Source organism: Eubalaena glacialis, chromosome 7 (genome assembly GCF_028564815.1).
Source record: "Eubalaena glacialis isolate mEubGla1 chromosome 7, mEubGla1.1.hap2.+ XY, whole genome shotgun sequence".
Taxonomy (NCBI): Eukaryota; Metazoa; Chordata; class Mammalia; order Artiodactyla; family Balaenidae; genus Eubalaena; species Eubalaena glacialis.
The window spans coordinates 7,935,115-7,958,936 of record NC_083722.1 but is presented as its reverse complement, the minus strand read 5'-3'; the positions used below and the strand labels follow the sequence as shown (position 1 = coordinate 7,958,936).

Below are 23,822 nucleotides of genomic sequence, written 5' to 3'. Positions count from 1 at the left end.
GCGCTGGTCCACCAACCGTTCACCAGTCTGCGGCAAGATCAATGCAGAAACTGTGTGGGTTTGGAAACTCTGACAGCACTCTTGACAGTGCAACATCCAAGCGCCATTTTATTTTTCTAATAATGCATTTCATTCTCTTTTACAAAGATATCACTCCACCGCTGACCAGCGGGAGAAAACTGGCTTTTCATCACAGATGGTTAAGAAACACTTTTAAAAAGAGCAATGGCCAAGAGAAATTGTTCTCCCAGACATTTCGATTTGATGGATTAGAAATTTTTTGAAAAAGTGAGATCTACGTACAATGGCCAACTTTTTGCTTCACCACTTAAACGACTTCCATCACCTGTTCCCGTCATTTCATTTATTTTTATTTTTTATTTTTTTATTTTTAATTTTTGGCCGCACCGCAGGGCTTGCGGGATCTCAGTTCCCTGACCAGATGTTGAACCCTGGCCATGGCATGAAAGTGCTGAATCCTAAAAACTAGACTACCAGGGAACTCCCCCATCATTTTATTTTTATTTTATTTTTAATTTTATTTATTTATTTATTTTTGGCTGCGTTGGGTCTTCCTTGCTGCACGCGGGCTTTCTCTAGTTGCGGCGAGCGGGGGCTACTATTCATTGTGGTGCGTGGGCTTCTCATTGCGGTGGCTTCTCTTGCTGCAGAGCACAGGCTCTAGGCGCACGGGCTTCCGTAGCTGTGGCACGTGGGGTCAGTAGTTGTGACTCATGGGTTTAGTAGTTGTGGCTCACAGGCCTAGTTGCTCCGCGGCATGTGGGATCCTCCTGGACCAAGGCTTGAACCCGTGTCCCCTGCATTGGCAGGTGGACTCTTAACCTCTGTGCCACCAGGGAAGCCCCCATCGTTTCATTTTTAAATATGGCATCTTAATATGCAAACAAAAGAGGAAGGAGTTAATTTCAAAGAAAGACCAGTTCTTTAAATTTTAGAAATCAAGCTTTATGAAAAACTTGCTCTTCCTTTCTTCTCATTCTGCCAAGGACCAGTGAGACTTTGTCACACAGTGGTATTCCCCATGGACCAACCTTGGACAGTGGTTGGAAAACTGAATCATGAGAAATCTGATAAGTCAGTCCTCTCTCTCATCCTCCACTTGCATGAAGCAACAGGAAGGAGTGTAGACTCAGAGCAAGGGTAGCCAATCAACCTGTGAGCTACTTTGTATTTCCTGCAAGCTGACTATGGTTTTTACATTTTACATTTTTATATTTAAAGTGTTAAAAACAAAAACAAAAAAATCCCAAAAAACCCCACAAAAACAAAGAATATATGACAGAGTACATATGTGGCCGGCAAAGCCTAAAATATCTATTTTCAGGCCTTTCGTAGAAAACGGTTGCTGGTTCTTGGTGTAAATGGCTGGGACATACCAATAAATATGAAAAGCAATTGAAGAAAACTGAAACATGAAAGAGATACCCCCAATTCAATAAAGAGAAGTACTACCACCTAAGAAAACAGTTAATAAAAGAAAACTGAAGTAAAACTATAGAGACATGCGGTTTTGGGTCCTTATACTTGCAAATTAGTACTAGGATCAGCTTGTAAAATCCTGTTAAGAATTCTGCAGTGAAAACCTCTATAGTTTATCTGAAGTTGTTTATGACCATATCATTATTTGCTATTATTCACCTCTAAGAATTTTTTGTCCTTAACAAATGTGTACCCATAGTTTAGCAACAAGGCCACTACAGTAAACCTGTCAGTGTGAGGTACATTGTGTGTATGTAAGTTTATGAGATGGTCTCTGTAGTAGATGGCTACTTCAAATTTATTTCTTGAATGATACAATTATATTAACTTTTTCTCTTACTTTGTAAACTTTGGACATTCTAACTTGAAAGACTAAATATAGATTATAAAATGAATGTGGAAATTTAAAAAAAAAAAGAATTCTGCAGTGATTTTTATTGGAACTGCATGGAATTTATAAATTTATTGGGAGGTAATTATTTAATTCAATTAAAATATTGAATCTTTCAATCCATGAAAATAGTAGAGCACTCCATTTTTAAAAATAATTATTTCCTTTTAAAAATAAATTTATTTATTTATTTTTGGCTGCATTAGGTCTTCGTTGCTGCACACGGGCTTTCTGTAGTTGCAGCGAGCAGGGGCTACTCTTCGTTGCGGTGCACGGGCTTCTCATTGTGGTGGCTTCTCTTGTTTTAGAGCGTGGGCTCTAGGCGTGCAGGCTTCAGTAGTTGTGGCACGCAGGCCCAGTAGTTGTTATAGCACTCCATTTTTAAGTCTTTTATAAAATTTATAAATTTATATGTTAAAGTCTGTACATCTTTTGTTAGATTTACCCTTAGTAATTTATGGGTTTTTATAATTGCTTGAAATATTCTTTGCTGGTATATATAAACACCATTCACTTATATATAATGATCTTATATTCAGCAACCAGCTGATTTTATTTACTAATTCTAGTAGCTTTCCTATAGGCTCTTAGCTTATTTACCTTCTAGACAATCACACTGTCTGAAAATAATGGCAAATTAATTTCTTTTCCAATTCTTATACAAGTTTTTTCTTTTTCTTGCCTTATTCAGGTGACTACAATTTCACTGAAAATGTTGAATATAGGATTGGTAGTGGACATCTGTATTACAGACTTTAAAGGAAATCCTTCTGAGATTCCACCATTAAGAATAATGTGTTTGCAAAAAAAATTAAAAATATAACAATAAAAATAAAAAGAATAATGTGACTAAAAATAGAACTACCACATGACCCAGCAATCCCACTACTGGGCATATACCCTGAGAAAACCATAATTCACAAAGATACATGTACCACAATGTTCACTGTAGCACTATTTACAATAGCCAGGACATGGAAGCAACCTAAATGTCCATCGACAGGTGAATGGATAAAGAAGATGTGGCATATATATACAATGGAATATTACTCAGCCATAAAAAGGAACGAAATTGAGTTATTTGTAATGAGGTGGATGGACCTGGAGTCTGTCATACAGAGTGAAATAAGTCAGAGAGAGAAAAATATCGTATGCTAACGCACACATATGGAATCTAAAAAAATGGTACTGATAAACCTAGTGGCAGGGCAGGAATAAAGATGCAGAGATAGAAAACGGACTTGAGGACTCAGTGGGGGAAGGGGAAGCTGGGATGAAGTGAGAGAGTAGCACTGACGTATATACACTACCAAATGTAAAATGCATGCCTAGTGGGAAGCAGCTGCATAGCTCAGGGAGATCAGCTGATGCTTTGTGACAATCTAGAGGGGTGGGATAGGGAGGGTGGGAGGGAGGCTCAAGAGGGAGAGGATATGGGGATATATGTATACTTATAGCTGATTCACTTTGTTGTACAGCAGAAACTAACACAACATTGTAAAGCAATTATACTCCAATAAAGATAAAAAAAAAAAAAGAATAATGTCTTTGCAGTAGGTTTTTTGGTAGGTAGTTATAAATTCAGGTTATCTGTGAGTGTTCTCATTTAGCCTCACCTCCTTTGTCTCTTTGGAACCAAACCAGGTTCATAGACATTCTTATTGCCTGTCCAGGCACCTTGGACTCATTAGTGTGAAAAAGAGAAGGCTTTTTGGTTTTATACCTCTGAGAATGTCTCCTGACATTGGAGAAATCTTCTTTGCTAGCTCTTTTGGAGATTTGTAGAAATACACATCTCCTGTCTGCTTCCTCTCACATGCAACAGTATTACATCTTTGCTGCTTTGGACACCCTTCTGCATACTTTGTGGTTTAGAGTTTCAATTTCTTCTAGTTTCATCAAAGTTAGAATTTCTAGTTCTCATTCTCCTTGTGGCTTTTGCATATCATCCATGAAAGGAGATTACTAAGCACTTTATTGATGTCTTCCAAAGAATCACAGCGGATTCTTATCAGAAATTTACAAGCTGAGGGACTTCCCTGGTGGCTCAGTGGTTAAGAATCTGCCTGTCAATGCAGGGGACATGAGTTTGAGCCCTGGTCTGGGAAGATCCCACATGCCACGGAGCAACTAAGCCCATGTGCCACAACTACTGAGCCTGCGTGCCACAACTACTGAAGCCCATGCGCCTAGAGCCCATGCTCCGCAACAAGAGAAGCCACTGCAATGAGAAGCCCACGCACAGCAATGAAGAGTAGCCCCCGCTCGCTGCAACTAGAGAAAGCCTGCGCACAGCAATGAAGACCCAACGCAGCCAAAAATAAATAAATTAATAAATTAATTAATTAAAAATAAAGTTACCATGATTAAGACTTTATTAAAAAAAAAAAGAGGCATACATTAAAAAAAGAAAGAAATTTACAAGCTGATCCTAGAAAGATCATGGTTTTGACTAGATTGATAAGTGTTGATTATGAAGGATAAATAAGGTTTCTGCTGTACTCAAAGGGCAGAGAGGATTATGCTTGGAACTTGGCTTGTGGTACCACCATGTCCAGGGGTACAAGTTAATAGGAGCTCAGTTCCACCTTATACAGCTGTGCCATGAAGGTCAGAGTTCCTTCAGAAATGATGACTTCAGTCATATCACCAAGATGAAGCTTAAGCAAGTGAGGTTTTGGGTGTTTTTGTTTTGCTAGTTGGTTGGCTTTTTGGTAACTTTTCATGTTAATATATTTTCATACTTACAGAAAAGCTGAAGTAATAGTACAAGATCCACCAATTGTTTGTATATGTTCCACTTGCTTTACTATTCTGTGTGTATGTGTCGTGTACATATTTTGAACCATTTGAGAGTATGTTGGAGACATCATGCTACCTTACACTCTAAACACCTTGGTACTTCCTAAGTAAAAAGAATTTTTTTGTATAATCAGGAAATTTAAAATTGACACAATAGTATTATCTAATCCATAATCTGTATACTATTTTTTTTTCTATTTTCCCAGTAATGTCCTTTATAGCTTTCCTTTATACCTCCAGTTTAGGATCTAATCCAGGATCATGTGTTGCATTGATTTTCATTTCTCATCAATCTCCCTTAATCTAGGACCATGCTAGTTATTTTCTACAATGTTGATCAATTTGGGTTTGTTTGATGTTTTCTCATGACTACAAATTCAGTTTATTCAGTTTAGGGACACCACTAAAGTGATGTTATGTCCTCAGTGCTTTCTATCAGACTGATGTGAGTCAATCTGTCCCAGGGTTATGTAACTTTTTATGTAACTTATATCCCAATGTAACTTCCCCCCCCCACCCCACCCCCCGCTGTGCAGCACCACTTGCAGGATCTTAGTTCCCTGACCAGGGATCGAACCCGTGTCCCCTGCAATGGAAGGGCAGAGTCCTAACCACTGGACCACCAGGGAATTCCCAGTGATATAACTTTGATCACTTGATTAGATGATGTGTTTAGGCTTTTTTTCCACTGTAAAGTTACAATTGAATGCCTAAAATTAATAAGTAATCTATGGGGAGATATTTTGAAACTATGTAAGTATTCTGTTCCTTGTCAAACTTTCACCCATTAGTTACAGCAACCATTCATGATTTCCTAACTCCATTATTCCTTCTGTATTTATTAGTTGGTCTTTTACTTTAAGAGCTTTCCCTTCTCCTCCATTTAGGTGTGTATATATGTATGTATATATGCATGTATGGATTTATGGACTCTTAGTTATTGAATTACAACCTATTACTATCATATTTATTTGGATGCTCAAAGTGTCCCAGATTAGCCAGCAGGAGCCTTTTCAAGGTGACTTCTGTGCCTTTTGATAGGTTCTCATTATTCTCTGAGCACTACCCTAATTTCTGGTGCTACACTATGTTGCAGACTTATACTTTCCCTGCCCAAGCACGGGAACCAACTTTTTCTTCAAGGATCTCTTGACCCGCTGGATTTTCAACAAAGCCAAGAAATACATTGGTAAAGGCAAGTCTCAACATCCAACTACAGTCTTTGTGATCAATTGCAGAGAGCAAAACTGTAGTCTCAAAATCTTCCCTCTGTGGAGAGGTCTTGCCTGACAGCCTAATCTAGGGGAAACCCACTCTCTCCACATCTGTTGACCTCTGTCACTTCACCCTGTTTTATTTTCTTCACAGTAACACTTAATCACTATCTAAAATTATCTTGTTTGTTGATATATTTTCGTAATTTTTCTATCCCTTCAACTACGATGTAAAGGATCTTCCAGTCTTAATACACGGCTGTATAGCCAGAACCTGAAACTGGCACAGTGCACTTGTTAAATATAGAGAGGAATGAGTGCAAGCTTCCTGCTCAAAAAAATCCTATGAAAACACAACAATATTTCTTTATCCCCATTTTATACTGTGGAAGTTTTTCAAAGGGCATTTGCCCAGATTCCCACCATCCCTTAGAAAAATTTCTTGATCACATATCCAGGTAGGAAAATTTCCATGTATGGTAATGACTACAACATCAGTGTTTTAGTAAATTTCCTAGATTTTCAAATATTTCTCTACCGGCCTGTCATGTATTTAAGTCACTCTGTTGCTTTTTGTAGCTGTTATCCCCAAAGAATCTCATGTTATTACTGTGGTTATTTTTTAAACCATCATTCTTCCACTGGGCCATCTCTGATACACAGCCATGCAATTGGAAAGTCTAATTCGGGTACTTCCTGCTGAGTCCTCTGTGAAAGCCACCATGGAATGCTAATCATGGAGTTATCATGCCTCACCTGCTCAGAGGTATGTGGCAGGGGATCACAAAAGGTGTTAAGCACCAGAGTTTCAATGTGCGGACCTGGCAGTAATCAGTGCTTTTCCTCCTTGCTCTTCACGACCCATTACACCTATTTAGTAAAATCCTAAGAAAATGAATCTAGAGTTTCCCAACCAGTGATCTGTCAGACGCAGGACACATTTTAACTGCCCTACCCCTGCTTCCTTCCCCACCATTTTCTTAGTGGTGTGACTATGGATTTGCTGTCCTCCCCCATCCTTTTCTTTTATCTCATTTCCATAGTCTAGAATAGAGAATGTACAGAATTTTCCTTTTCATAGTGCAATTTTCATCTGTAAATATCATTTGAGACCAGTCCCTTGCTGTCATTTGGTTTAATGTGATGGCACTACACGTTACTGGGACTCACCTTACCCATCTGGTCTGTCCTGTGCAAAGGTGAAAGTCACCTGGCTCCGACTCTCAACACACAGCCAGCATAGAATTAAAAACCAGACAAAACTGGTTTTGATCATTGAACTTTGGTTTGGTAAGATGTTAACATTAGAAGTTGGGTGAAAGGTCTACAAGAATTCTCTGTACCATTTTTGTAACTTTTCTCTGCAGTCTAAAGTTATTTTAAAATAAAACCTTTTAGAAAGCCATCGAGGGGGCTTCCCTGGTGGCTCAGTGGTTGAGAATCTGCCTGCCAATGCAGGGGACACAGGTTCGAGCCCTGGTCTGGGAAGATCCCACATGCCACAGAGCAACTAGGCCCGTGAGCCAGAATTACTGGGCCTGCGCGTCTGGAGCCTGTGCTCCACAACAAGAGAGGCCGCGATAGTGAGAGGCCCGCGCACCGCGATGAAGAGTGGCCCCCGCTTGCCACAACTAGAGAAAGCCCTCGCACAGAAACGAAGACCCAACACAGCCAAAAATAAATAAATAAAAAATAAATAAATAAAAATTAAAAAAAAAAGAAAGCCATCGAAAACCTTCCATTGTTGCCTTGTGTACAGCTGATGCCCTGAAGCTCACTAATAATTAATTCACTTTAATAGAAATAAAGGGCTTGAAGTTCATAAATAATTCACTTTCACCTTGCACTAACTTTTTCAACTATTTCTCCTAACAGCCTCAGCTCCTATCACACGCCTGAGATTCACTTTTACAGTTTGACACATGATGCTGGCCATTGGTTTCTGAATTTTGCCTTCTTTTCATAAGAACCCTTTTGTTTGGGACCATTCAGCCCCCAGTATCCTTCCCAAGAGGTAGGTCAGGCTTCCTGGGCTGGCTCCCAAGGACTCACCAAAGTTAATCTTCCCGACAAACACCACGGAAGCCCACCACTTTCAAAGCTTGTAGGCGTTCCTCGCAGAAAAGTGAGTGTGGTCAGCGTCACCTCTTACCCTCCTCCTTTCAGAGATATCACTGTTAGTCTTCTTTCCGAGGTCAGAACTTGGCCCTGGGAGGTTGACCTCCAGTGTCTTTCCATTGGCTTGACCTCTTCAGCCCTTAGCCATCCTGACCAGAAGAGGGAGTAGTCACAACAGGAAACTTCTAGTTCTGGCATTAGTCTTCCCAAACTCCAGTTATTTGCTTAGTCTGTTCAAGTGAATCTCTGCTCCTGTTTCCCACTTGGCATAGACTGCTATGCATAGACTGCTATCCTAAATTCTTTTTTTAAATTATTATTTATTTATTTATTTGGCTGCGCCGGGTCTTAGTTGTGGCACGAGGGATCTTCGTTGCTGCATGTGGGATCTTTCGTTGCGGCATGTGGGATCTAGTTCCCTGACCAGGGATCAAACCCAGGCCCCCTGCATTGAGAGCACGGAGTTTTAACCACTGGGCCACCAGGGAAGTTCCTGCTACCCTCAATTCTTACTGTGTAAGAAGATTAACAGTGGTGACTTTTCCCTCTTACCTTTTGAAGTAATATGTGCAAAGAAAAAAAAATTTTAAACCAAAGTCACTCATAATTCCATTAAGCAATTAAAAAGAGATAGCAACTGGGGTTTTAAAAAAAATTAGAATCATAATATATTTTTATTTATACTTATTTTCGGGTATTCTGATTCTTACCTCAGTAAAGGATATCTACCAGAAATCTACTTCAAACCTCCAACATCATGTACCAGAGTTAAACATGCCTTTTAACGTTGGAAACAACTCAAGGACAGCTGCTATCACTGCTACCATTTAAAATTGTATTGCAAATTTCTGCGTGTCAGAAGACAAGAAAAAGAAGGAAAAGGTAAAACTGTTATTTATTTTAAAGAATTTTTTATTTTTATTTTTTCAGATTCTTTTCCTTTATTGTTTATTACAAGGTATTGGATATAGTTCCCTGTGCTATACAGAAAATCTTGTTGTTTATCTATTTTATATATATTGTTATGTATTTGTTAATCCCTCCTAATTTATCCCTCTCCCCCTCTTTCCCCTCTGGTAACCATAAATTTGTTTTCTATGTCTGTGAGTCTGTTTCTGTTTTGTAAATAAACTCAGTTGTATTAATTTTTAGATTCCACAGATAAGTGATATCATATGATATTTGTCTTTCTCTGTTGGACTTACTCAGTATGATAATCTCAAGATTCATTCATGTTGCTGCAAATGGGAATATTTTGTTCTTTTTTTATTGTTGAGTAATATTCCATTGTATACATATACCACATCTTTTTTATTCTTTCATCTGTTGATGGGCATTTAGGTTGCTTCCATGTCTTGGCTATTGTAAATAGTGCTATTATGAATATTGGGGTGCATGTATCTTTTCAAATTAGAGTTTTCATCTTTTCTGAATATATGCCCAGGAGTGGGGTTGCTGGATCATATGGTAACTCTATTTTTATTTTATTTATTTATTTTTAAATTTTGTTTATTTATTTATTTATTTATTGGCTGCGTTGGGTCTTTGTTGCTGTGTGAAGGCTTTCTCTAGTTGCAGCGAGTGGGAACTACTCTTCCTTGTGGTGCACGGGCTTCTCATTGCGGTGGCTTCTCTTGTTGCAGAGCACGGGCTCTAGGTGCATGGGCTTCAGTAGTTGTGGCACGCGGGCTCAGTAGTTGTGGCTCACGGACTTCAGTAGTTGTGGCTCGCGGGCTGTAGAGCACAGGTTCAGTAGTTGTGATGTATGGGCTTCATTGCTCCACAGCATGTGGGATCTTCCCAGACCAGGGCCGAACACGTGTCCCCTGCATTGGCAGGTGGATTCTTAACCACTGTGCCACCAGGGAAGTCCCTATTTTTAGATTTTTAAGGAGCTTCTATAATGTTTTCCTTAGTGGCTGAACCAGTTTACATTCCCACCACCAGTGTAGGAGGGTTCCCTTTTCTCCACACCCTCGCCAGCAATTATTATTTGTAGACTTTTTTGATGAAGGCCGTTCTGACCAGTGTAAGGTGATACCTCATTGTAGCAAAACTGCTATTTATAGATTAGCACTAGAAAATGCAAGGTGTAACACATTGAGAAACTATTAGAAATAATAAAAAAGTTTAATAAAAGCCACGGACAGGATCAAGATCAAATGTTTTATTTTATGCTATCAATAGCAAAATAGAAACATACTTTAAAAATCCCATTCCCCAAAAGCACAAAGACCTCTGTTAAAATACATGGCAATAGAGAATTCCTTGGCAGGCCAGTGGTTAGGACTCCTCGCTTCCACTGCAAGGGGCGCGGATTCGATCCCTGGTCCGGGAACTAAGATCCCGCAAGCCATGCGGTACGGCCAAAAAAACCAGAAACCAAAAACCAACCAAACAAAAAAAGGCAATAAACATAACACGACACGTGCAAGACCTATATAAGAAAAACTATATTAGTGAAGGACATAGAAAAGGACCTGAATAAATAAGCATATGGACAGCTCAACGTTGTCGAGGTATAATTACCCAAAGTTAATCAGTATGAATTCTGTTGCAAATTCCCAGCAGGATTTTTCAAGGAATTTGACAAACTGTTTCTAACATTTGTCTAAAAGTAAATGAACAAGAAATAACGAAGAAAATGTTGAAAAAGAACAGTAAGAGATTCTGTCTTACCACATATCAGAGATCTACGATATTATTTTTTACAGTAATTTTTTTTTTTCTTTTCGGCTGCGCGGCATGCGGGATCTTAGTTCCCCAGCCAGGGTTCGAACCCGTGCCCCCTGCAATGGAAGTGCGGAGTCTTAACCACTGGACCACCAGGGAAGTCCCTACAGTAATTTTTTTTTCCATTGTTTTTTTGTTTTTGTTTTTTTAATTAATTAATTAATTTATTTATTTTTGGCTGTGTTGGGTCTTCATTTCTGTGCCAGGGCTTTCTCTAGTTGCGGCGAGCGGGGGCCACTCTTCATCACGGTGCGCAGACCTCTCACTATCGCGGCCTCTTCTGTTGCGGAGCACAGGCTCCAGACGCGCAGGCTCAGCAATTGTGGCTCACGGGCCCAGTTGCTCTGCGGCACGTGGGATCTTCCCAGACCAGGGCTCGAACCCGCGTCCCCTGTATTGGCAGGCGGACTCTCAACCACTGCACCACCAGGGAAGCCCAGTAATTTTTAATATATGGTTTTGGCACATGAATAGACCAAAAGATCAGTAGAACAGAATAGAGTCCAGAAAAAGAACCATAAACATATGAAACTTAATACATGATCGTGTTGGCATTTTAAATCAATGGGGAAAGATAGTATTGGGATAATTGACTTTCTTTAACTGAGTAAAAATGTAAAACCTTATCTGAAATCATATGACAAAATAAGTTATAGATAGTGTGAGTACTAAAGAGTTAAATGTGGGGAAAAACTATGAAAGTTAAAGAAAATACAGGTGAATTTTTGTACCAACTTTGGGGGGGGGGAACACATTACAGGTCAGGTTCTCCAGATACCAGGCTCTAAACTGGAGATTGGCGTGCAAGGGAGCACTTCAGATTTCATACTCATGTGGGGGAAGAGAAGGAATCAGGATTGCATAGAAAATTTGGACTGCGATGAACTCACAGTAAGACCTCGGTCCACCCTAGAGAGAGCACACCAAGTTAAGGTGAGGGCATTGGGCCTCTACAGCCCCACGTCATCCAGGCACTGGGTGCAGGCTGACCCCAGATGGGATGTGTCCTCGGGTGAGGCCACGCTCATTGGCTGAGAGTAATTCCCAGAGGAGGCTGACAACTTCAGTCCTGAGGAGGTCCCATTTGTGCAGTGCAGCCTCCACGCTTGAGTAGCTTGGATCAATTTCTTCCTATACGTTTAGGAGGCAGCTCCTCCAAGATCGGGTGAATGTCTTCTCTTGGGGAAACTTATGGAGGGAAGCTTAGTGGAATGACCAACAGCTTCTACCATTGCAGCTGGTCTTGAAGCCGTAACCGTTACCCAGGGTCTCCTTTTTCTCTTCCCCATTTCAGATTCCCCATATCCTTCACTAGCACCTCTGCTTGTCTGGATGGCTTACTTGGTGAAGTGACCCAGACCCTAATCGGAGGACCTGAGCCTCTGATCACTGTGTACTTCTCAGGCCATGGCCACTGTACTTATTTATCCTAAAACCTGAACAAGGGAACAACAAGAGATGCTCGAATGGGGCATCTGGTAATGCCAGGAAGTAAGAGAGTGTTCAAGAACCCCCCCCCCCCCCCAGTGAGGGGGGTATGTCAAAGGGCCTCAGGAGCCAACTTAAAGGGCTACCCATGGCCAAAGCTGGAACGATTTGAGGAAAAAAAAGGTAGTATTGGATTATAACCTAAAGTATAAAATAAATATCCACGAGTCCATATTAATATTAATAAATGACTGAATAAATAAATACATTGGGGAAAAGAGACAAATCTCCTGTTCAGAGGAATTCCAAATAATTTATGTACATACTCTACTCTACTCTAAAAGAGGTGGAGTATGGGACTTCCTCAGCAGTCCAGTGGTTAAGAATCTGTGCTTCCACTGCAAGGGGCACGGGTTCAATCCCTGGTCGGGGAACTAAGATCCCACATGCCGGCGGTGCGGCCATAAAAAATAATTAATAAATTTTAAAAATTTAAAAATAAATAAATGAATAAATAAATGAATAAATAAAAGAGATGGACTACAACTCCCCATTCTTTTTTTAATTTTTTTTTAAATTAATTAATTTATTTATTTATTTTTGACTGTGTTGGATCTTCGTTTCTGTGCGAGGGCTTTCTCTAGTTGCGGCAAGCGGGGGCCACTCTTCATCGCGGTGCGCGGGCCTCTCACTATCACGGCCTCTCTCGTTGCGGAGCACAGGCTCCAGACGCGCAGGCTCAGTAGCTGTGGCTCACGGGCCCAGTTGCCCCGCGGAATGTGGAATCTTCCCAGACCAGGGCTCGAACCCGTGTCCCCTGCATTGGCAGGCAGATTCTCAACCACTGTGCCACCAGGGAAGCCCCCCCCCCATTCTCTATGTATGGGCTCGGAATAATGACTTCCTTCCAAAGAGTGTTGTATGGAAAAAGGGAAAAAGAGTCTCTTTACGGTGGAGAAACCTGACAAACACTACTTAAGCCGGGTGACCAAGGCCAGCATCAGCTGTGATAAGCTAAGTTGATAGTGTGTACCCTTCATATCATGTGATGAAAATGGTACTTTACCTCTGTGGTCTTCCTCCTCCAAACCCCCAACCAAATTCAATCTAACCATGAGAAAAACATCAGCCAAAACCAATGGGTGGGGGGCATTTTGCAAAATCTCCAACCAGCACCCTTCAAGATTGTCAAGGTCATCAAAACAAGAAAAGCCTGAGAAACTGTCACAGCCCAGAGGAGACTGTAGAAACATACCTAAACCTAATGCGGCACTTGGATAAGATCCTGGAACAAGAAAAGGATATTAGGTAAAAATTAAGGAAACCTACATAAAGTATGAATATTAGGTAATAGTGATAATGTATCAATATTGGCTCATTAATTGTGATAAATGTATTATACTAATGTTACATGTTGATTATGTTATATGGGAACTCGGTATTATCTGTAATTTTTCTGTAAAATTAAGACTATTCTAAAAGTAAAAGTTTATTTTTAAAGGGCCCAGAAAAGCAAGTTGCAAAAAGATATAATTTCTATTATACATCTCTATAATCAACTCATTAAAAAAAAGCCAGTACATGTGTCTTTGTGTATATTTCCATTGTATACACAAGCATGTGTATATAACTGATGTAGAACTATAGAACGTGTAGTACAATAACCACTAGTCACATGTGGCTAAAAATAAGTAACATTTCCTCAGTCACACTGGCCACATTTCAAGTGCCCAATGGCTAAATTGAGTGGTTACTATCTTGGACAGTGTAGATACAGAACATTTTCATCATTGCAGAAATTCTTTTGGACAGCACTGCCACAGGATATCACTGCACTGAAAAGACACAAGAATATACACCAATCAAGTGATTACTTCTGGAGAAAGGAATTCACTTTTTATTCTATATTCTTCTGTATTCTTTCTATTTTTTTTACCTATGAACTTGATTTTATCATATTTAAAAAAATTTTTATTGAAGTATAGTTGATTTATGTATTCTTTCTATTTTTATGAACATACATTTTTATTGTTTTTGTAGTTTGAAATGTTTTTCACTTTAGTTTTTTAACATTTTGCATTAAAAAAAATGGTGCATCAGATGTTGTTTAAATGAGTTATTTTCCTCAGTATTTCTGTCATTTTCCATGTGTCTGTTAATGGCAAAATTTGTTTAGCCAAACTTAGCACTGAAAGGCTGCTCAAAAACTTTGGCATTTGACAATCGAATAATTATGATAATATTAACATGTCTTTTTCCTAAATTTACCTTGATTTTTAAAAAATAAATAAAGGAGGCAAGAGTAGAAGGCTAACTTCTTCCTGCCTCAGATTTTAAAATGGTTGTACCCAATTTAAATGAAATTGATCTTCCATTATATTCTCTTCTCTATCATTCCCAATTATTCTCCCCAGCACTCCACAGAGGAAAAGCTTAATTATTTTTCAGTGGATGGGCATTTTTAGACAAGTATGTGCATATGTATGAATGTATTTATTTGTATTTTTTAGAAAATGTTAGGAGAATTATCTTCAAATGCCGATCAAATAAAAATACACAATAGCCCCAAAGGTGGAAAACAATATATTAATTTATTTCCAAGAAAACAACATGGAACATCATCGAAAACAAAGTTTTCAGGGCATCTCCAAGGGCTAGCAGAAACCCACTAGTCCAAACACTACACTCTCCCAATATTAAAGTACTTAAGACATAGAAGAAATGACCAACAACGGACATGTAAACATCTTCTATTCCAAAAGATTTCTTGTTCTACAAGAGAAAGATCCAGTGTAAGGCAACCCTTCTTCTCAAGAGGTGTCATGTAAATTAGTTGAAAAAAAAAGGTGATCTTCAGATTCTGCCTTTAGCTCTGGGTGTGTTCCCTACCCCTTGACTCTTCATCAACCACTACAGTTCCATCTTTTTTTTCGGTAGCAGGAAAAAAGAAGGCTTTACTTCAAAGTCACTAGAAGTCATTAAATTCAAAGTCATTAAATATGATTAACATTCAACAGGCACAATTACAGAAAAAAATAACGTTGTGTGGATTAAATGTATCATTAATTGTAGTTACTGTTTTTCATTAGAATAAATAAATATCAAGGAACTGGATGGAATATAAGAGTAGACTTCACATTTTTCTGACGTGACAGGACATTTTCTCAATATTAACACTGAGACCATTCTGGGATGCTAAATATGGCTTTACTTCACCTTCTCTAAATGTTCCACCTCAGGAAATGAACAAAGGAGACCAATAAGAGAATCCCGATTCTCAGACAGAGAACTTGTTTCCTAATGCTGACTAAAAACCTCTCTAGGCCTCACTCACTTCATCTGCAAAATGGGGGTAATCATGCGAGCTTCCCAAGAGTGTTGTGAGATTTGAAGGCCATGAGACCTAAAGGAGCAAGCAGAACACCTAGAACACAATCGGCTGTGGCTTCCGTCTCCTCCTTCCCTTCTCTCTTGGGAATAATCTCTGATTTAGACCTCACTTTGTAATTTCTGATATCCTGGGCCTGATATCACAGGCTACAACCCGGCACATGAAGGTGTTAAAATACAACCACCCTGTGAGATTCTCTAGAGCAGCCTTTCCAACGTTGACGTTATTGCCAGGACTTTTAGAGTGAAAAAGCTTCTGACTTACTTCTCCTCGTCTCTGCACGTGTCTGGTGTATAATAAACACTCAAGAAATACTTATTGACCAGATGCTGAATGAATTGGATACATGAATGGGAGGAAGGATAAGTGACCAAAAGGCTCACACACATTTGAAAGCTTTTAAAAATCCAGGCACTCCTATGACCCCCAGGCATTGCAAAGCTACCCAGAGAACACTATGGACTCCTTAAAGGCTCATGGGACAGAATTTGGTCTCCATTTTGCAGATAAGATCACTTTGGCCGGGGTGGAGAGTAGTGGCAATAAAGGAAAGTGATTTACTCTGAGATAGTCAAGGCTTGAGGCTAAACCCATGCAATAGCACCTCTCTTCTAGAAATTCTTCATGCTTCAAGAACTTTTCCATGTTCTCAATGGAAAACAAGAAAGAGGGATCAGAGCACATTCTGACAAATATTCAAGAAACTGATTCCTCCCAGTGACTGCTGTCTTAAATTCTGTCTCCTGTGAATGGCTTTAAATTCTATACAGAACTTTAGACACAGGAAACTTGAAAATGCTACTGTTGAAACTCAGGAACAAGATCTAGTTCTCAGTTCTAGGAGCTCAAGTTGTAAAGGAGATTGGTCAGTTACCCAAAAAGCGATTTCTATGCCTACGTGCAGGTAAGCAAAGAGCATGGGATATCCATCAATGTGTGGCTAGAGATCTGTTATAAAAGATTCCTTCTTCAAAGAAACCCAATTCTTTTTTTCCTAAATAGTATTATCCACAATTCTCCTTTTCATTAGAACATTTATATACGATGAGGATCAGATGCAAAGATCTGAGGACAGTTTAATTTATCACTGATCAGAACATGAGCCTGATACAGAGGTGAGCCTCAAGAAACTGCCAGAGAGGCCAAAGCGCCAGCATCACTCTGCGTAACCATCCTGACAGCATATTTCTTTCACGGTGTCCAGAGAATATTTTAACATGTAATAACGTAGTCAGGTCCTGAAGCCATAACCTTGGCCCCGAGACTGTTCATATAACCCAGGCCAAGTTTTTCTCACAAAGAAAAGCTCTCCTTTCCAGCTGTGATTCCCCTTCAGTCGTGAGTGGCAGTAGATTAAAAATACCAGCTGGGCTGTATTGCAATTTCACTCTGATTTAGGGTTCTTTCTCTAAGCCTCAGCTCTAGGCATTCCACAGTAAGGGGGTACGTAGTGAGCTCAAACTTGTTAGCAAAGAGGCTTGACGAATTAATCAACCACTTTAAGTCTCCGTTTCCATAGATACAAATGCCATGGACGTAGTGGCCTGTAAAGGAAGAGAACAAGAAACAGTGAAAACAGGCTTGGTTTTTTGTTTTTTGTTTTTTTTACATCTTTATTGGAGTATAATTACTTTACAATGGTGTGTTAGTTTCTGCTTTATAACAAAGTGAATCAGTTATACATATACATATGTTCCCATATCTCTTCCCTCTTGAATCTCCCTCCCTCCCACCCTCCCTATCCCACCCCTCTAGGGGGTCACAAAGCACCGAGCTGATCTCCCTGTGCTATGCGGCTGCTTCCCACTAGCTATCTATTTTACGTTTGGTAGTGTATATATGTCCATGCCACTCTCTCACTTCGTCCCAGCTTACCCTTCCCCCTCCCCATATCCTCAAGTCCATTCTCTAGTAGGTCTGTGTCTTTATTCCCGTCTTGCCACTAGGTTCTTCATGACCTTTTTGAGTCAGGGGTAGTGAGCTTGCAAAACGGTAGGGTTACGGCCTGACTGCTGTGTGGCTAGCACTGTGTCAAGGGCTACGCGATTGTGATGAAACAGCGCTGTGCTGGCCCAGCCCACGAGGAAGTTAAACTTTCTACGGGGAGAAAGAGGTACAAACATGCATTTGAAGAAAGTGAGAGTTAAATAATAAGAAGAAGTAACACAACAGGCATCACAAGGCCGTTCATGGACTGTATCATGAACTTTGGATTTCATGGATGAGAAGTTCTAGAAGTGTAGAGATGGGAGAAGTCTTTATGGGCTGTATTGGTCAGGCCTCTTCTCTGAGCTCCAGCCTGGTCTAGCCAAGTGCCTGCTTTATCTCTCCTCTTAGGGGAGTAATAAACCTCACCAATAGGTCAGGTCTGAAGTCCTTAATCCTCTCCAAGTCTTCCCCATCGTAATCCACAGCAAGTCTATACTTCAGTGCCCCGGGCACTTCTCCCCCGTTTTTTCACACCCCACATCCAATCTGGTAGCAATCCTGTCAGCTCAACCTTCAAAATACTAATAGAATTTGACCACTTTTCACCACCTCCACTACCTGCATTCTAGTCTAAGCCGCCTCCATCTTCCTGTCTGAATTGTTACAATAACTGGTTTCCAGCGCCTCCGTTTTTGCCTGTTAGTACATTCCCAGCACAACAGCCAGAGTGATTGTTTTAAATGTAAGCAGAAGATGTCTCTGCTGCTCAAAACCCTCTAATGGCTTTTCATCTCATTTGCAGTAAAAGGCAAATTCCTACCAATGGCATTCAAGACTCCTCAGAGTCTGGCCCCTCATCACCTGGACTCACCTCCCACCACTTACTCATTCAGTTATAACCTTTAACAACCCTTCCACATTCACATCAGCCACACTGGCCTCCTTGCTGGTCCCAAGCACCCCCAGGCATCCATCCGTGTTTGCTCTTTCTTCCCTGTACGTCCTTCTACCAGACAGCCTCAGGGCTCCCTCTGGCACCACCCAGGTCTCTCCTTCAAGGTCATCTTCTCATGAGGCTGTCTCTGACCTCCTTCCCTTCTTCCCTGATTCATTTTCCTTTTGGCACTTATTACCAACAAACGTGTTTGTTTGTTTACTGTCTTTCTCCCCAGACTAGAATATAAGCTCCTGAAGAGCTGGAATTTGGGACCACTGTGTTCACTTCTGTGTCCCCTGCATCTGGAACAGTGCCTGGTAAATATTAGGTGTTAAAGTAATAGTTGGTGAATAAAAGGGTAGAGAAGGATGAGTGGAGAGTTCACGGGTGGGTAGAATTGGGAAGCATCGGGGGGATGGATGGGAAAGCATCAGGTGGGAAAACGCCTCTGGAAAATGTAGAGATGAGAATTTTCTGCTAGAGTAGAGTTTGTTGGGGAACAGGTTAAAAACAAGGAAGTTGTAGGAAGCTGGTACTCTTTCCAGCATTTGTTGGCATATGGTAGAACTACTATGGTTGACTGACTTAAAATAGATGAAAGTTGGGCCTCTTTTATCCCATAAAGGGTTGGGCCTTTTTATCCCTTTCTTATGAAAGGGCTGGAGAAGTTGTGTTTTTTTTTTAAATTTATTTTTGGCTGCGTTGGGCCTTCATTGCTGCGCGCGGGCTTTCTCTAGTTGTGGCAGACAGGGGCTACTCTTCATTGTGGTGCGCGGGCTTCTCATTGTGGTGGCTTCTCTTGTTGCGGAGCAAGGGTTCTAGGAGCGCAGACTTCAGTATTTGTTGCACGTGGGCTTCAGTAGTTGTGGCTTGCGGGCTCTAGAGTTCAGGCTCAGTAGTTGTGGTGCACGGGCCTAGTTGCTCCGCGGCATGTGGGATCTTCCTGGACCAGGGCTCGAACCTGTGTCCCCTGCACTGGCAGGTGGATTCTTAACCACTGTGCCACCAGGGAAGTCCCTGGAGAATTTTTTTGACTAGAAGAATCAAATGATGAAATAGATTTTAGCAAGATTAATTTTGCAGAGCTTTGCAGGGTGCATTAGGAACCAATCAAGAGACTACAGTAATTGTGTAAACCAGAGAGTTCGTTCAAAGTTAATGGTTGCCATGAGTGGAAAAGAAGGCTATTAGAGGCAGAGCACAGAAGGACTGACGGGACTTGGTATTAACTCAATGTGGCTAGAAGGAAGTTCAGTAGACAGAGAAAATCACTGGAGAAAAAAGCCAGAGTTTAAGGAAGTTAAAGAATAACTGGGTAGTGGGTGGGAAGAACTCGGTACGTGGGCAGCACGCCCATGCTTAAGAAATGGCAGTGAACAGGAGAGAAGATTTCAGGCTGGATCAAGTAGAGGGTGCCTAGACAGCTTGGTCTTCAGGATAGAGGCAGTAAGTACACCTTTGCTTAGGAAAAGAACCAGCAGAGAGGGAGACACTGAGAATGCAAGAGAGCAATGGGCTAATATAGGGGGATCCACACACAACTGAGACCAGATGGCGACCTTGGTTGTGAGGATAGGTAACTTTTCCTCTTGAAACAGGAAGCAACAATGAGAGAATGGGTCCAAAATGCTCTAAGATGGTGGAAAGGGATGACATGACAAAGGAATTGATAAGGAGATTTTAATCAAATGTCTTCGGGCTTCCCTGGTGGCGCAGTGGTTGAGAGTCTGCCTGCCAATGCGGGGGACACGGGTTCGAACCCTGGTCTGGGAAGATCCCACATGCCGCGGAGCAGCTAGGCCCGTGAGCCACAACTACTGAGCCTGCGCGTCTGGAGCCTGTGCTCCGCAACAAGAGAGGCCGCGATAGTGAGAGGCCCGTGCACCGTGATGAAGAGTGGCCCCCGCTTGCCGCAACTAGAGAAAGCCCTCGCAAAAAAAAAAAAAAAAAAAAATGTCTTCAAAGTTCTTCCTAAAGTTGAAATGATCACCTTTTGAGAGTAGAAAGACTGTTTTAACATAAGATTGGGAGCTTAAAGGTGGGTAGAAAAGCTCAGAAGGTGTACACCGGGAAGATTACCAGGACAATAGTGACGTAAATAAAAGAATAAGTAGGCAGCCAGAGGGTCTAGCTGAAGGTAGACAGTGGGTGAATTTAGGGCAGTTCTGTGACATTCTTCAGCAATGTCCTGCTTTAGGAACCACAAATGGCAAAAAGCAGACGACGGTAATGATTATGTGTAGGAATCAGCCTTGTAGGATCAAACGGCAAGGGAACCTAAAATGTTAGCAAGAACAGCACACAACAGCTGATACAGTACACAGGCTGGACAAGGGGTCCTCAGAAAGAAACTAGTAGGAGGAAGAAAGTGGAACCTCTGGAAATTCCAATTTTAAAAAAGCAAACACATTTAAAACAACAACAACATATTTCAGGTGTGGGGATACAGCAATGAACAAATTGGTCAAAAATCCCAGCCCTGTTGGAGCTTCTATTCTGTTCTGGGGAGAAAGGCAGTAAAACATATAATATGTAAGTTGGTGAAGGAAACTAGTAGGGTGACAAAGAGACTGTAATCAGAGATGGGAGCTCCAAGTTCAAGACCACAGGTCTAGAATGGTACTCTGTGATTTGAAATGCTGAGAGACTTTGTAAAGTGGGTACACTCACAGGTTTGGAACAAATCCTATTCCTCACAGCCAAGGGGAAAAGGTCCAGATTGTATTACTGACTTGCTGGTTTAGGATAATGTTTTATTTCCTCTGGACTATGTCTTTTTCTTTTCCCTGTATAGCGGTCTGGGGACAAACATTTTTTTATGCTATGAACCCTGTAAGGCTTTCAGATGGCATAACAGATACCAAGAGAAGAAAAAATGAGACATTTGTTTGAGAGGGGCGTGGGCTACCCAAACATCGTACCCTGTGTAGGTTCCTGGCTAGGGGCTATTTTCATGGCCCCTACCTGTCATGTGATCAGTAAAGGTCCCTATAAAAATGCAAACCTGACTTGTCTATACCCTCTCTCCTGAGGTAGGTCCCGGATACAGGTGATGACAAGGAGACTGAAGGTAAAGCTCTACTTGGGTGGGTTGTGTGTGTGGCTGAAACACAGTGGACAGGAGCTTCGGCGGGGGTGGGGAGGGTGAGAGCTGTAAAGGAATCACATCACGTGGGTCCTTGCTGTGGATGTTGGAGACCACAGCTGGAGAAGAGGTGGAGAAGCAGATCAGAGGATGACCACAGTGGTTCTAAAGGGAAGGTGATAGGGGTTATAGAAGGAAGTGGAGAAGGCAACCTCTCCCAAATATTGGGACCCTGACTGATGGAGATGGTCCATCTTCTAAGGAAGACCCAGGAGATCAAACAGCAAAGTACCCTCCTCTCCATCCTCCTCCCCCCACTAGGAGGGCAGGCCATGATGAGAATGCAGGCAGGCGGCAATGAGCTGTCCTCCGGGGAACATGCGGGCTGATTGAGGTAAAGATGTGACTATGCTTAAGAATAGACACGAGGATGCTGCCATCTATAATGGAAGGGGACCCCCGAGAGACAGATACCGGAAGGAGGGTGAGCGTAATGGAGAGATGTAGAGAAGCAGCAGTTTGGAGGTTTTCATCTGAAATGTTAGGTGTAGATAAGATGGGCTGAGGATAGAGCCGTAGACTGAGTGCAAGAGGGGAGGAGGCCAAACTTTGTTACCACGGGGAGAACGGGGCAAACCTTCCTATTCACTCACTCATCCGTTCGCTCAATCACTCATTCACTGTATATATATTTATTGCCTGTTCTTATGGGCTGAATTGTATTTCCCCCAGATTCATATGTTGAAGTCCTAACCTTCCAGCACCTCAGACTGTAACTGTGTTAGATGTAGGGCTTTTAAAGAAGTAATTAAGTTAAAATGAGGTCATGTGAATGAGCCCTAATCCAATATGACTGGTGTCCTTATAAGAAGAGATTAGGACAGAGACACACACAGAGGGTAGGTCATGTGAGGACACAGGGAGAAGACGGCCATCTACAAGCCAAAGAGAGGCCTCAGAAGAAACCAAACCTGCTGGCACATTGATCTCGGACTTCCAGACTCCAGAACTGTGAGGAAACAAATTTCTGTGGTTTAAAACACTCAAGTCTATGGTACTTTGTTATGTTAATCCTAGTCAACAAATACACATGCCCACCCTGTACCAGGCAAGAGTTTGAATATAAACCAGGACTGATAAAAGACCTTCTTTACAAGGTTCTGTAGAAATGAAAACTACTTGTTTTCTCGTTCTTATCCATTTGGGGGGGAAACCTCTCTTGTTGCTGTCACCTGCCATCATGCCAGAGCTGTAGCAAACACCTCCAAGCCACCTGAAAACCCGTCTGTGGGGCGAGCAGAGGCTGACGTGAGGGAAGGGGGTCAGTGGTAAGAACATGACGTCACTTCTCATCCTGACCACTTTCTCCTCCTAACCGCTGCACGCCCAAAGGATTAGAAAGAGGAACGAATAATAAGGAAAAGGCAGAAACTAGCAAGAAGAAAGCACCATTATAATTTGAACCTACCTCTACATCTCCCTAGGTAATTATAAGCTGGAGAATGTCTTTAAGATACCTAGATTTACTTTTCAAGGATGGTGTCTTGAAGCCTCTTGCTACTCTGTTTAATAATTCACAGATTGGTCTAAATGAACCAGCAGGGCTCTCTGTGAGAACCCCTGTATTCCACAACCTTCATGCCAACACCAACAAGCAGTGTGGCCTCACAGTTTCAAATGAATGCCTCACCGTGGCAGCCTCCGTGTTTATCTTCCATGTCAAACCACTTTACAGCTCTGAGGTTCCCGGCCCACGATGCGTTTGGCATGGAGCCAGGAACACCTGCAATGTTGATAAAGAAGAAAAGCAGAAATAAGAACCAAGAGAGAAAGGTGTCAATTTCATCCGTTAAGCTTCCACGTCATGCTTATTTTCTCCCAGTATATTATCTTTCATTTCAGATTTTTCATCATTGGTACAAAACCCCACAGGCTTGTGGTGTGAATAGTTGGTAGTTATGGATCTACACTTGCCACCAGTAAAAACAATCTATTGTTTTTTTTCATAACTTGTGCCCAAGCCTGCAAGAAATGCCATTGCATGAAAACATAATGCAGATGAAGAAGCTGGAGATTTTTGGTCTCAATGCCTTTTAATTAAATTTACTTTTTAAGGGACTTCCCTGGTGGTTCAGTGGTTAAGAATCCACCTGCCAATGCAGGAGACACGGGTTTGAGACCTGGCCTGGGAAGATCCCACATTCTACAGAGCAACTAAGCCTGTGTGCCACAACTACTGAGCCCCCGTGCCACAACTACTGAAGCCTGTGCGCCTAGAACCCATACTCCACAAC

The 23,822-nt window shown here is 41.4% G+C and overlaps 1 protein-coding gene across 3 annotated transcripts in view; it reads right to left on the bottom strand.

Annotated features, from left to right (window-relative positions):
- Positions 1-14,756: 14,756 nt before the first annotated feature.
- LOC133094952 (N-acetyllactosaminide beta-1,6-N-acetylglucosaminyl-transferase) overlaps positions 14,757-23,822 on the bottom strand; it is a 53,232-nt gene continuing 44,166 nt past the window's right edge. For 2 of the 3 annotated variants that reach the window (XM_061195710.1, XM_061195711.1), the window contains exons 2-3: positions 23,219-23,311; positions 14,757-17,121 (exon numbers count right to left, since the gene is read on the bottom strand). In XM_061195710.1, coding sequence (XP_061051693.1) covers positions 16,931-17,121; positions 23,219-23,311 — 284 coding nt within the window. In that variant the 3' untranslated portion in view covers positions 14,757-16,930. The remainder of the gene's footprint in view (positions 17,122-23,218; positions 23,312-23,822) is intronic. The other variant, XM_061195712.1, reaches the window with a different exon arrangement.